At 33.6% G+C, this 15,659-nt stretch overlaps 1 protein-coding gene across 2 annotated transcripts; it reads left to right on the top strand.

The window, feature by feature from the left end:
- Positions 1-3,230: 3,230 nt before the first annotated feature.
- Positions 3,231-12,510, top strand: LOC128220621 (glycoprotein 3-alpha-L-fucosyltransferase A-like). 2 transcript variants are annotated; one of them, XM_052929093.1, is made up of 3 exons: positions 3,231-3,347; positions 8,888-10,301; positions 11,895-12,510. In XM_052929093.1, the coding sequence occupies exons 2-3, from the start codon at positions 9,304-9,306 to the stop codon at positions 12,244-12,246; spliced, it is 1,350 nt and encodes a 449-aa protein (XP_052785053.1). In that variant the 5' UTR covers positions 3,231-3,347; positions 8,888-9,303; the 3' UTR covers positions 12,247-12,510. The 2 variants fall into 2 exon arrangements, with proteins under 2 accessions (XP_052785053.1, XP_052785052.1); XM_052929092.1 differs by lacking the exon at positions 3,231-3,347 and adding an exon at positions 4,393-4,530.
- The last annotated feature ends 3,149 nt before the right edge of the window (positions 12,511-15,659 follow it).

The raw sequence follows: 15,659 nt of genomic DNA on the forward strand, positions 1-15,659 counted from the left end.
ATCTCAAATTGTTTTACAAAAATGACATGGCATAATTTATATCATATTTTTTGTAAGAAGATACAGAAACAGGGGAAGAAATGTCGACTCCTATTTTTGAGAAACCGGTCATTTTTGTAATGATCAATTCTAAACCGTCATTGAGTTTGAAAAATAGACAATCGTCAAAGTTATAAAAACGTTCTCTTTTTTAACACTCTTTGATCCCTTGTAACAGGATTAAGCTAATCTGATTATTTTTTGTTTACGAATAAATTGCCTTTTTCACTTGTCAAGAGTTTTGTGACTCTTTAAGGAACTATTTTAAAGAAAATCATGAGTACTCTTTCGAGACATTGACTACACTCACTTATCTTTAAATCGTCATGGTGTCGACCATTAATAAAATAAAACGAATAATAAATTATTGTTGAATGCGCGGATCGGATACAATTTCTGAGAGCGTTTGATGAATATTATTATTTATTGCAAACGTTTGAGCTATAAGAGCCATAAACTTCTTAACTCTCTGAAAGGGTAGGACCATGTACTGTGACAGCTTAACGATCAACTTCCATCCTCTCTGAAAGGGGTGCACCATGTACTGTAACAGTTTCAGCCATTAACTGCTAGCATTCTGATAGGGGCGTACCATCTACTTTGACAGTTTGAGATTTTAACTGGAAGCCTTTCTGATAGGAATACTATTTCTTGTGATAATATGAGCCATAAATTATTAACCACTCTGATAGGGGTATACTATTTACGGTAACAGTTTGAGCTATGAACTACTAACCTCTCTGAAAGTGGTGTAACATGTTCTGTGACTGTTTGAGCCATTAACTGCTAGACGTTCTGATAGGGATGAACTATTTCTTGTGATTATATGAGCCATGAATTAATAACCACTCTGATAGGGGTATACTATTTACTGTGACAGTTTGAGCCATAAACTACTTACATCTTTGAAAGGGGTGTCCTTTTTACTGTGACAGTGTGTGCCATGTACTACTATTTTCTCTGAATGCGATGTACTTTTATCTGTGACAGTATTAACCATAGCCATGACTAGCTAGCCTCTCTGATAGGGATGAACTATTTTCGTTGACAGTATGAGTCATCTATTGCAAAAACCTTCTGATAGGGGTATGACCACACCATAAAGTTTTGTTAGTTCTCATTATATCTTCAGTTTGAGACTGATACGCAGAAAAGTGAGTTTAAATATCGTTGATGTCATCATGTTCGGCAAAAGCTATCACGGTGTTAATTAATGTTTTTCCAACAGAAAACGTTTTGCAATGTAATAAAATATTTTGTTTTATTTTTGAGTCTCAATCTTGGACAACTAATATATTGAGGCTAACGCTTAATATATGTCTATTGCCCTTAATCATTGATCGAATTCGTTCGCACGACGCAGATTTGTGTGTTAAGATTATTAAAACTAAGCCAATCGTTGTATTTTGGATTTTCACGTACTCAATACGACAAAATGTTATTCGACGAATTGTGTATTGCCTATAATCCCAATCCCAGCGAATCTTTCAAAAGCACGTCCGTGCAATAAACTTTTCTATTTTCCATTCGTATACAGAGATTAGACAATAAACAGTTAAAGGATATGGTGCCGTCTCCACCACCGAAACCGCTGCCTCCATCAAAATAAAAATTATTGAGGCTAAAATTGCATTCTGACTTTAAATATTGCTTTCTGAATTGTACATCTTGCTCTATTGCATTATGCATCGTTTATTGAGGAAATATACAGTTACTTTCTTGAAACTTGAGGTGGCCTTGTTGTTTGCTGCTATATTCGGTTCAAGATACTTTCAAACTAATGTGCCAAATGCCACAATTGTGTGATGCTAAATTGGTGTTTAATTTGCATTATGTAGGTTTAATTGTTTGACGATTACATGTACCTAGGTACGTCCTAACATGCCACACAGCAGCATTCAAAACAGCTCCGTTTTTACACAAGAAAGCGCAAGCTGGTAAGTACTGGTTAAACTGATCTCGCCGTATAAAGCAGAATATCGCATAGGAACAGAAACCAAACCACGAAAACATAGTTTAGAACTTAGAAATCGGGTAATTATTATAAATATAGGCATAAATAATTTATACTTTCGAAACATTTTAACATTTCATCTGCAATGCCATTTGATACATTCGTAGAACAGTCAATTTCAATAAAGACATATTTCCGGAAAAGCGATTTTTTCTCTAAAGTCAATTATTTATACAGTAAATCAATTTGTTCATAGTCGCATCAAAAGAGATGTTTAATTTGACTGGCACATATTTGCGTCTGCTTTATGGATTTTGACACATCTCAGTATTTTCTGAACGACAAAATAGTTGGTATGACCGAAGAAATGATTTATAATATTTTTGAAAAAGAGATACTGCTGCGGAGGGCTATCTGGTTGTTAATTTGATTTCGAACGTCTAGCCGTGTATTTCATTGTATTATTGTAGCATGAATATGTTATTGAGATAAGGTTCAAGTTAAACCACATTGCGCACATATTGTGATCGCTCCAGTCCCATAAAACTCTAGCCGAGCATTTTAAATTTAAATCAATTTTGCTCGTATTATAAATTTAAGACTATTTAAGTTCTAAGTACATATTTATGCAAACAAAATAATCCTGCTACTGTTGCTGCTGCTAATATAGCTACTACTGTAACTACTGCTGCTGCTACTACAACAACTACTACTACTACTGCTACTACTACTACTACTACTACTTCTACTACTACTACTACTACTACTACTACTACTACTACTACTTCTACCACCATCACCTTCACCACCACCACCACCACCACTTCTACTACCATTACTACTAGCACTGCAACACCAGATCAATGTTGCGCAACATAGTGCTCACGATAGTGATTTAAGGAATGTTGTGATAAGTGTTTAACAATCGTTGTGAAATATATGTTTTGACACGTTATCTTTGCGCCAATGCTGTCAAAAGATATCATTCTCTCGTAGAATGCTGTTTTATATCCATAATAAAACTTTCAAAAATTCTTCGTGTTAAACTTCAACAATGATATATAAGTGAACGCATAAGGTGCCATTAAACAGAGATATATGAACAATACGACAGTATGACTAATAGGTTCGATATTCATAGATAATGTACAGTCCTGTCTATTACGTGTATGATTTTAATAAGATTGAGGAAGTTAATATCAACTGCTTAAACAGTTCCTTTTAAAATGAGATATTGTTTAACCATAATTTTGAAATGTAATCTTTTATACGTGATGTGATATTTGTTTGTTTTAATACGATCAAATGGATTATTGGATGCGCTAATGCTTTAAATGCACGTTCTTTCGGATTGGTGAGAATGTTATTATATGTATTGTTTATAGTGTTAAACTGTCACTTACAGTTTAAATTGCGAATAAACTATCTTAAAACGAAACATTCATTGAAGACTGTCCCTCATTTAAAGAGATACCAAAATTCATTTAAGTAATAGTTAAAACATGTAAGAATGCACTTACAATAAAAAATGGTTCAATGCGACACAATCGCATTACCATCATTATATTCTGTACATCCTTACAAACTTTTACTTTTAGTGGTCTACATTTTTTGTTTAAACTACCTTTTAAATTAATAACGGCGAAGAACCGATTTCCTGAAAAATATGTGTTTAAACCTTGATAAATCATGCCGCGACGTTAAACAAAAGAAAATGTTGCCACTAAGGGATAATTTAAACAACTAACATCATTTTTAAGTTTTGTTCTTATTCAAACTGAGAAAAAGAAATCACCTCCTTATTGTCCTTCAAATTCTAATTATTTTCCTTTTAATTATTTAGAATAAAAAAACACTCTGAAAAAATAAACAGCACGATGATAGTTAAGAACGAATCTATATATAAGAGTAAGTGTGAAGATTAAAAAAGAAATCTGCCGGCAGCAGGATTCGAACTCGTTAACTAATGTCTAACCATGACCATTGCACCATTGTAAATAATTATTCTGTTACAGTTTAATGTAAGACATAAACACATTTGTCAACATTTATACGAAATTTGGCAACAATTTAGAGTGTATTGTTAATGTTTTGAAAACGGTTGTGAGATTGTGGAAGATACAGACAAACACTAATTATATATCATTTTTGTCAGCACTTTTTGCTATAGGTGTTGGATAAAGAGAATTGTTCAAGATGCCTTATTTAACCCTTTCTTAATTTATCTTTTCTTATATTATATGTAAACAAATGAACTTATCAAAACCAAGCATGGGCCTTTAAGATATTGCCGTTCAAGCGAGATGTTTGTTATCAGCAATTTTCTCTTATCTGAAGTCCATGCGTAAACACTGTCAACCGCCCGTGTATCTCACCGATTAAGGTCGGGACAACTTAATGTTTGGACTAGTATAAACGTTTATAGTTTGCTTAAATTGAAAACTTTGTACTTTAGTTTAATACACCTAAGCTCATTTAAAGTTGGAATAACCCGGCACCTGTGGATAATTTCCTTATATGGAATGCCATTTGTGAAGGTGAGATATTAAACTTAATTTGAATGCCTACATTTATATGGATTTCTGGATGGAGTTTTTAGTGATAAATCTTTAACTACTAACTAAATAATGCATTTTTGGAAAATTTTAATTACTGATAATAAAATTGTAGCCGTGTGTTTTATGGCTAAAAACGCAAAAATATTAAATGATTGTTGAGTGCTTAAATATTTAATGTGGTCTAATATTGTCTTATAAGATACCCAGTTTTCTGCACATTTCTGTCAACTTACACTCATTATTGTTAATAAGAACTATTGCTTTCGACATGTATTCATTCTTTTTGGTATATTACAATAATTGTATTAATTGTTGTAAGTCTTATTTTGGAATAAGAGTGCGTCTTTAAGTAATGTCCTTAAGGAAAAGCAATAGTAAATAAAGCTTTCTGTTTGACTACAGTACATGCTTAGTCAGAAAGGCCTTTCTGTGGTGAGATTCAGTTTCTTTAATTATAAAAGTTAAAGGAAGTTAAGTGAGATAGCAATGCAGCTGTTTTATGAAACAAAGTACATCTCGAATACAATGTAAACAAGAAGCATTCTTCAAAAGAAAAGCATATCTTTAACGTTAACATTGTATATTTGTTGGATAAATATAAGTTGTTTTTTTGCTTTATTTATTTTATGTTTAACTATTGAAGTCCAATGATTTTCTTTCATTAGTCAAGTTGTGGTTATTTCAATTGTGGTAATAAACTGCATAATGACAAGATTATGGCTGTTAATTGATCTTAGATAAACAGTTAATACACAACTTGATAAGGTATTCTACCTCAATACGAATAATATGTCTGCCTGTATTATTGCCTTATGACGATATTAAGGATATATCTGCCACTTGTATAAACAATGGTAAATAATTACCTCGGTAAGTAAAACCACCTGTAAATTCCGTGGTAATATTACAACATAGATAATATGTAAAAGTTGTCAAACTATCCTACATTTCATCAAACACGTATAAGAGTCAACTTATATCTGTCTGCGACAAAGATCCAGGGCTTACCTCAAATGCTATAAGTGATAGTTTAGAATGACGTGTTCATATAATTGTTCGTTGAGCTACACGCATCTTTGTTAAAGTTGTAGTATTCAAAGACATAACATACATTCGAGTGTGTCAAATATTTAAAGAACATATAGTGCCATTTAACAGAAGGCGATCTTTGAATTTCCACGTGACTCGACACTCTTAACTCATGTCCGGATGACGTATTGTTAAAAAAAGTAAGTATGCGTTCCATTAGTTTTTCGCAACTAATCTTTCGCTAGAGAAAGGATATTAAACGCCTTATAAGTTTTACTTATGACATCGAAGCACAGACGTTTTTTGCGTGATTTTTAAAAAGAACATACTATAAGGCCCAATAGCTCGCGAGACATTTTTTATAAAAATAGATTTGTTGAAATCATTTTTTAACCTATGGGGGTGGCAGTATTTTCCAACATATTGGCTTTCGAAGCCCTTATAGTTTTTTTCCAGCCATATACTCAATAGATGAATCGCTAAAAAAAGTGGTTGTCACATTAATTTTTTTTTAGTACGTGTTTTTTATTTGCAATAAAGCGAATCATGTTAATAGTTAACCCATTATTAACAAAAAAAGTTTCAATGCAAATAAAAACCCGTTTTGCATTTAACCTGACAGTAAATACTTTGAGTCACCAAACACACACATTAGCTGTTCATATAGATGTCAAAGAGTGTTCGTTTGTCAGGGAGCACATGTCAATATCCATTTTGGCATGATAACTTATAATACAACACTAAAAATTGTATTGTTACTCTTAAGATAACTTTTTCAGTTTTGGAAGGTAGTAGTCATTAACTGTAACAGTTTTTAATTACTGTTCAGCACATTTTCCTGATCTCGAAACAACGCCCAATTATTCTCATGACATGAAAGACATTCCCTTGGTAGATTATCATGTATTAAAAACGAAATAACAATCTTAAATGCGGAAAAGTAATATTTGATCTGAGACTCAATTCAATGACAACGTATTCAAGCTTAAAAACCGAAGATGAATTTTTTTTGTCAAAGATTAGGCATGTTGAAAAGTCAAAACATTGTATTCATATTGCCCCAGTTTCTTACGCGTACATATTTCAGTCGTAGACAAAATACATGCTGGATTGAAAGGGGATTGCCTTAAAAGCACGTCACTGAACAAACATGATTTCAACCATTATATACATATTTAATTCAAACGTTTGACTAGGATCAAGATTAACATTGACATATGCGAGCAATACAATGCACATACCTAACAAATGAACAAGATTGATCTATAACTGTATTGATACATTTAGCTAGGGATATTTAAATCTTATCGTGTCTCATTGCTGCCAATATGATTAGGTAATTAATATTTATTGACATAATTTGCTGGGCTATAATATAATACGTACTTAAAATTGCAAAAATAAAGTGGTAATTTGATTGTTCTATCACGCCAAAAGTGGTTAAGAACCGGACATACAATCGATGTTGTATAACATCTAAATTTGTTTCACTCATAACACTATTTTAGACTGAACTTTCCTTATCTCAATACCTAAATGAGTATTACCAGTTGAATAGTTTGAGAGTCTCGCACATGTTTCAAAGGGTCAGACATCAAAATTTAACTGTACTGCTAATAATCAATTAAACGTTGACAGGAAGTGCTCTGTTCTTCCGGAAAAACCTAATATCATGAATGGAAATTGAAAACTTTTTAAACTTGGATTAACGAGTTCAAATGAAGAACTGCCATTTGTTGTTTTTACTTTTATTCTTTACAGTAAGTAAACTAATTCAAATTATTATTATTTAAAGTTTTATATTTTAATTCCCGGGGGATATATTAATCAATATATTAAGTCTAAGTTTAAAAACTAAAAATGTGTTCTAAAAATGCTTTTACACTTGCTAAAAAGGGAAACAAATAGCTGTTCCTGTTACAAATATTCATTTTCTACAATAAGAATCTAGTATTAAGTAATTATTTTTTTGTATATATACAAACATAAGGAATTCTAGGCCCGTCCGTAATTACTTATCATTGCTGTATCTGTTACAAAAAAAAAACAGTTCTATAAACATTCACAAATCGTTTGTCACAATTAGTAAATATATTGTTAAAAATTACGAGTTGAGTTTTCTGAGCCAGAGTCTAAAAATCAAATCCCAGCTTTGATTAATATAAGTGTTGTTTTTTGAGACTTATGGGGGTTTCAATAAAGCATCAATGCCGTAACTTCAATTATCTTGGTATTTCCTCAACTTCGTTATCATTTTAATACTGGCAAAAGCTCAAATTCATACAAATAAATAGAAATTGAGACATTAAGACAATTAAATTTACGACTAAAATCGATTTAGACCTTCGTTGATACGGCCCCCCTGAGGCCTTGTTTTCTGAGTCCGAATTTCAAATACAAAGTCAAGCCGTTATTGAATAAATGCTTGTTTCTATGCTGAGTCTCAAATTAAAACTCAAACCGTTAATTAATATAAGCCTTGTTTTCTGAGTCTGAGTCTCAAATTCAAACTGAAGCCGTTAATGAATAAAGGCATTTTTCTAATTCTGAATCTCAAATTCAAACTCGAGCTGTTATTGAAAATATTCCTTGTTTTCTGAGTCTGTGTCTTAAATTCAAACAGAAGCCGTTATTGAACATACCTCAATAAACACAATGGTATATTAGTCTAAGTCTAAAATTAGGGTTCAATACGTTAATGAATATAGGCATTGTTTTCTGAGTCTAAGTCTCCTCAATTTTTAAATCTCAGATTCCTGGCTGTTTAACTTTGTAGATTAAATTTATCGTCATTACCTAAATATTTTTCGGCTCTTACACTTTTGTCTTTTACCTTGTCGCAAAGATAGTAAATTCCCTGCGTTTAGACTTCCAAAACACCCCAACGCTATAATAAAGCCAATACCTTACACACTCTTCAACGACCACCACTGTGTTACACAAAGTAATGAAAAAAAAATATATCCGTAAACTTATACAAAATATATAATTATATTGAGTGTATCAAAAGTACATGTTTGATGAAGGGATGGCTTTTTTTCAATTTCTGTGAAGAGGTGGTCGGCTAAATATAAAAAAATCTGTTGTTGCAGAAACGAACAACAATCAGTTTACAATTTCATACATGTAGTTTCACTAAATGTTATTGTAATATTAAAGAAGTATAAGAATTTTATTTCGGCGGACGGATCGGGCCTAAAAAAGTGAATTCTGGCTTAATTTCAAAATATACATAGCCTGCTAAATTAAAAGTTAACTTTGAAAATGCTGGATACTATTTTTTATCAAAGTAATATTTCTTTTTCAGAGAACATCACCACATTCACGCTGCCATACACTACGTTGTGCCTATCTTTCTCCAGAGCGACAAAACTATCAGTTACTGAAAGCCTACAGTAGTGGCGTTAAAAGTCAATCGAAAATTGGAAAGTGATGCATCTGTTTATATCATGGAATTCATTTTGACACCCTGCTTGAAAGCTTTAATGACAGTCGCAGAAGAAGAAATCACTTTACTGAGGTGTTTCTTTCGCAAATGATTAAAGTTATTTGAAATTATTAAGGAAATTCTCCCGTCTAATTTCGTCGTTACTACAAATCGAGCGATACGGACTCCCTAAAGTGTCATGAAACATCGATCTTCCTAGGTTTGTTCAGTATTACATTTTGCTACAGATTCCCAGCCTCTAACCAAAGGATATCCCAAGCAGTTAAGAATGTACCATGAATGCGTTAATTATTAAACGAATATCTGGCTTTGGTGTTAATAACGCTACAGTTTTCATTATGGCAGTGCGGTGCAGCAAAGTAAAAAGACAGTTTATATTACTGATCGGACTCTTTCTGGTATTGACATTCATTCTTCAAATGGTGCCTTCGTATTTTGAAGTACAGACAAACATGCTCACAGCTTTGCAGTTTGCAAAGTTTGAAAGCCGTTTATTAAACAATAAGTCATTTACCGTTGCCAACCGTCTGAACGATCCTGTTGCGCTCTGGAAAGTGCATCCGTCCGACGACAGGATTTTATTGCAAGCTAAGTTTAATCCTAAGATTGACCTAAGTCTTTCGCCAAAGAGGATTCTCCTTGAGCAGGGACTTGCGGGCTGGAACGTCAATGACGGAAAACAAGCGTTTGTTGATCATGACTGCCCTGTAAAGCACTGTGAACTTCATGGACATCCGAATGGGGAAGAGTTTGACGCTAGAATATTTAAGGAAATAGAGTTAAACAGCCATTTTCTCGGAGGCGCGCAAGCAGAGGTGCGCCGTCATTCGGATCAGGTTTGGATCATGTTCGCGTTGGAAAGTCCGGAAGCGTCGCCTTCTTACGTTGGTCTGAACGACGTCATAAACTGGACAGCTACGTATCGTTACGATTCTACGATGATGACTCCGTATGATAAATTTCAAATTTATGATAATTTTACACAGATATCTGACTATAAGTCGGATAAAAATTACGCTCAAGGCAAGACTAAATTAGCAGCAATATTTGTGTCCAACTGTTATGCGTCAAACGCAAGATTGGAATATGTTAAGGAGCTACAACAGTACATGGATTTGGACTTTTATGGGTCATGCGGGAACTTGAGATGTGATAAGGGGGAAGGCAATAACTGCTTTCAAAATCTACAGAAGGAATATAAGTTTTATTTGTCTTTTGAAAACGCCAATTGTCGTGATTACATTACCGAGAAGTTCTTTCTAAATGCATTAAGGTAAGTAGCACACTTAATTTCTGTCCCCTCTAAATGCAAGATTACTTTAAAAATTAAAACTGAAAATAGATTTGTAAATATTAACAAAATTCGCTTAACATTAACTACCACTTAATCGCTTAGCAACAAATATTGTAAAAATAATTCTATAAAAATGCTTTTATACTGATAGAATTTCATCAGCTATACGTCATGAAATTCATTAAAATGGAATAAAATCAGGAATAGATTGTTTGACTGATGTCAATATCGGGGTATTAACTCAGTTGGGCTGGTGCTTCGCGCAAACTTTTACCAGCACAATTGCGATCATACTCCCGATAATGACATCAATAACGCTGTTCATTACTTAAATTTACACGAATATTTCATTGTTTATTTAGAATCGTTAAAACAAACTTAATTGAATAAACGAAATCCTTACAGTCATTCTTTCTTACGCTTGCTGTAAATGGAAAGACCCGATTTGTACCAAAAACAGTTGATCATATGAAGTCATAATAACGTGAGACTTTGTATATACAGTGAGAAAGGTAAATACTATGTTTGAGCATAGGTATTTTCCTAGAAGAACTGCACTTGCTACACGTCGTAATTTAAGAAAAAAAGCCACTTTGCATTCAGGAAATATCCTCTATTGGAAATCATGTCCTTGTTAATAACATACCTTTAATTGTTTAGAGACGTGCTAATAAAGTTACAGTTTCGATTTATAAACTCATTATTTGGAAATGTGTAGTCACGTTAAGTTATAAATTTTAAAACAGGTTAAGTATTACGTTTGTAGATACATTAAATTATATGTTTTCAAACACGTTAGTTATATGTTTGCTGCTTCCTTGGTGATAGATTTGTAGACAAGTTAAGGTTAAGGTTCTAGGTTTGAAGACAAGTTTAGTTTAAGGTCTGTAGCCACATTAAAGTATAGGATTTCGACACTTAAATTATAGAGTTGTAGTCGCATTAAGATATGTGTTTGTAAGAGCTCAAGTAAGAGGTTCGCAGAGACGTAAACTTTTTTAAAGTCACGTAATAAGGTTCTAGTCAAGTTAATGGTTTGTAATCTCGTCAAGTTAAAGGTTTGTAATATCGTCAAGTTATAGGTTTGTAATCTCGTCAAGTTATAGGTTTGTAATCTCGTCAAGTTATAGGTTTGTAAGGTCGTCAAGTTATAGGTTTGTAATCTCGTCAAGTTATAGGTTTGTTATCTTGTCAAGATACAGGTTTGTAATCTCGTCAAGTTATAGGTTTGTAATCTCGTCAAATTGTAGGTTTGTAATCTCGTCAAGTTATAGGTTTGTAATCTTGTCATGTTACAGGTTTGTAATCTCGTCAAGTTATATGTTTGTAATCTCGTCAAGTTATAGGTTTATAATCTCGTCAAGTTATAGGTTTATAGACACGTTAAGCAATATGTTTGAAGACAATTTTAGTTATAGTTTTTTAGTCATGTATAGTTAAAGGTTTGAATACACATTTAGTAACCGATTTGTTAGCACTCTTCAGTTAAAACGGTGTACAAATCAGATACAGATAACAGGTTTATTATTCCGGAGCTTAAAGTAGTGTAAATTATGCACGCTTCTCTTATAGACATGACGTCGTTCCGGTCGTGATGGGTGCGCATCCAGACGACTACAGACGCGCGGCCCCACCAGGGTCCTTCATCCACGTTGAGGATTTCCCGAATGCACAGGCTCTTGCCGGTCATCTCAAGCGCCTAAATGAGCAAGACGATGAATATAATGACTATTTCCGCTGGAAACGTACCGGACAGTTTGTTGATACAAAGTTTTGGTGTAGAATTTGCTCATTACTATGGGATACCGATCTCCCCCACCAATCAATCCACGACTTAGAACAATGGTGGCGGGGCGAAAATATATGTATCGGCAAACGACGCTGGGATGAGATATCAAACAGCAGTAAATTACATGTGCGATAATGATTACAAGAGGGCTTGCAAAATACTACGCGTACTTGTAGCCACGTACGCATGTATCATATGTAGTTGTTATAAAAAAAACTCGTTGATATAATTCTCCTTAAAACGGATGGGATAATAGTCTCATTTATTTTCGCACAATTCACTTTTCTGCTTGTGTTTCGCAGCATTTTATGGATTTATTTCTTAATGTGACATCTCCAAGTGCCATGTACCATATTCTTTAAACAAAAGCTCTTTTGTAATTTAGGGTGAAATATTTTAAATAAATGTCGTTTTGTCGTGTTTTCAGTACAAATAACTTGAGCATATCTAGGTTTTGGAAAAGAACTCCGCCCCAGCCGCCCTTTAAAGGCCTACCCATCCCTCCACACCCATTATTACCCTAAAAGTGTCCAAGTGATCTTTTCAAATCAATTTGATATTGTACTTCTGAAAACAATTCATAGCAATTGTTGGTTATCAAAACATGGTGATGTTGTAATACATTCGGCCTTTCTGTGCTATTTTTTATTGACGGACATATGTCACAAAGAGCTTTACTTGGCGAAAAAAACAGAGCTATTTTTACATTTGTTTGCATTTCTCTCTCTGCCATTGTATTCATGTGTAAAATGTATACTCCAGAACTCGAAGCACAAATATCCCTACATGCATCAAGCTCTGTCATAGTTGTAAACATATTTATTACACAGTAACGGTTTACCCCATCTTATTGTACTGAGCAACTGACGGTTGAATGAACATTGTTCAGGGTTCTTTTTACCGAACCATCGTTTCAGGAATATAAAATTGAAAGGCTGTTTTTTTGGTGTTATGTTTGTGTTAATCAAACAATTAAATTAGTTGTTAAACTATTCAATTAAATGATTTATTTAAACACATCTTAAGACACCGGTTTGTGTTGTTATGTTAACTAAAAACTATTTTCTTTTGGTGACAGAATGTGAGACACTTTTAATTTGTTTTGTTTAGTCGAGTTGATCAAAGTCTGCCCGCGCCCATTGGCTGCATTATTGCTTGACCCCCACGTGACACCATCACGACTTAAATTGTTTTTATATGCACTAAGTGACATGAAAAGAAGAAAGACTTAAATTCCCTCTCAAATCCAGATATGAGAAGAAACAGAGATAGATACAAGAGATCTGAGCGCGATACCCTAGCTCTTTGCGAAGAGACCTATTGGTTATTTAACGGGCTCGGTGTATAGCACCGATACACGGGATATAACTGTTCTGGGTTTAACACAGTTTACCAGTACTAACCTTTAAATGCTGAGCACTAGGCAAGGAAGCTACTGGTACCACATTTTAACGCAATTCGGGTTAACGGTGCCGGGGTTTGAAACCACAACCATCTGCACCCACAGTGAACACTCTACGACTAAGATTTATTGAATGCAAGGGTCATTTGTGTGTGTTATCTAAAGCAATTAATACTACCACGGTCATGTTTGACAATTTTTGCCAACAATTCGAGTCTCATGGTCAAAAACTTAAAGTGACACTCTTATGCAAAACTGATACACACAAAAGTAAAATAAACGTAAATTTTGAGTGATGAACCTTTGACTTCTTTCTAATTAATGCATAAATGGAAAAATATAAATAACTAGCAAGATTGTTACCGTGTATTTAACAGCTGAATACGCAAACATAAATGATTTGTCTCATAAGGTAGAATGACTGTGTTTTCTGCACCTTTCTTTCCAAATATACTCAGTACCCTCCATAAGTTCCATTAATTTCGACTTTCATTCATCCTATTTGGTATTTTAAAACAATTGTATAAATTGTGATAAATGGGAGAAAGAGTGCATCGTTAATAAGATTCCGAAGGTGTTACGGATTTTCGATGGTGTACAATATGCTGTATGTGTTACCTGCGTGACCAACGCGACCTACATGAGACACCAGTCAAAAGACTCTCATTGCTGAACTTTTTATTGTATCAAGGATCGTCACAGTCTTTCATCATTTCATAACTGTTCAGTATAAAATGCATTTTTTTTCTTTCGCCGTTGTTTTAAAAATTGGAGCGGGGCCCATTGCCCCAGCTTCTTCGCTTCAAAGTGCGCCTACTCTTACGTCTATATACATATCCTCGTGTTTATAGCATTTTAGTGAAAAAAATACAAGATCTAAACACCATGGCGAAACCATATTGATTATATGTTAATCTCTCTCTCTTTCTTTCTCTCATAAACTACTTAGACAAAGTATGCCTGCCATAAGTAAAATACGTATACTAAAAGAAATCAGTTTTATAAATGCATTTGTCATAGCTTTGAAAACTGTATTTTGGTTTTTGCTTTGTTAAATCACAAGATTTTCCAGTCGGTTGACGTTAAACATGGAATTAATTTGGAATTGTGCTATGCTGTCTCACAATGCTACAGCAAAACGTAGAACAATATATGGACAAAATTGAATAATCTCCTAGACGTCTCGTAACTACTCATTAACGTCAGCGAGACTTCATTACCCGTCAAAGACGCGCGTATTCTTACTGATCATTAACATCAGTTGGCGGCAAGATTATAATGAATTGGCAAGAGAAAATGTTCAGTATTGGACAAAAGAAGACAATGAAAGAGGAAGTGAACATCTACCATCGGTTGTATAACTTCAGTCTGAACTTGTGAAATATTGCCTTCCAACGAAATTGTCTTCACAGTCATCGTAATAGTTTTGTTAGGTTTTCTTTTGGTAAAGAATTCACCACGAGGTCAAAGTAACTGATGTTTCACTGGACAGAATTACTGCACCCAAGTTTTTGGAAATTGTCAAAACAAGTTGTTCAACCGACAGGTCTTAGTTCTATAGAAAACCGCTCTGAATGTGAGGCATATTTTGAAATACCTAAAGGCCACAAAATCTGCGTAAATGTTTTGAACGGTTTTACTTAGTCTATCTCCTAAATAGCATATATTGCGCCACTTAGAGGAGGTTTCCATATGTCTTTACTTCCTCGTGCCTAAACCTTTTTCTAATCAGGAGATAATAGAGATTAGAAGATGATAAGTCATACTTTGGAGATACTAAATCATAATAAGAAGATACTATCAAGTAAAAAGGAGATGCTATATCTTATTAGAAAATGCTAAGTCATAAAAAGAAAGTCCTTATGATGACTAACGTTCTCTGATTAGATAATTATAAGTCATTTTGTGGCTAAAAAGTCATAATTATGCGAAAAAGGTTCTTTTAAGAGATTACAACTCTTGTAGTTGGGACTATGTATCTTCATGGTCCAGGTTCTAGGTCCAGGGCTTAATTTCTTCAAATAGTGTGCCCTGATTACGATAAAGTTTCTCCTAATTATTAATAAGAATATCCTTATTTTGAATTAGTATCTTCTATTGAGGAAAAAATTCAATCCAAGATAACATAGACTAAAGCAGTGCTTAA

The sequence above is a fragment of the Mya arenaria genome, chromosome 15 (genome assembly GCF_026914265.1).
Source record: "Mya arenaria isolate MELC-2E11 chromosome 15, ASM2691426v1".
Taxonomy (NCBI): domain Eukaryota; kingdom Metazoa; phylum Mollusca; class Bivalvia; order Myida; family Myidae; genus Mya; species Mya arenaria.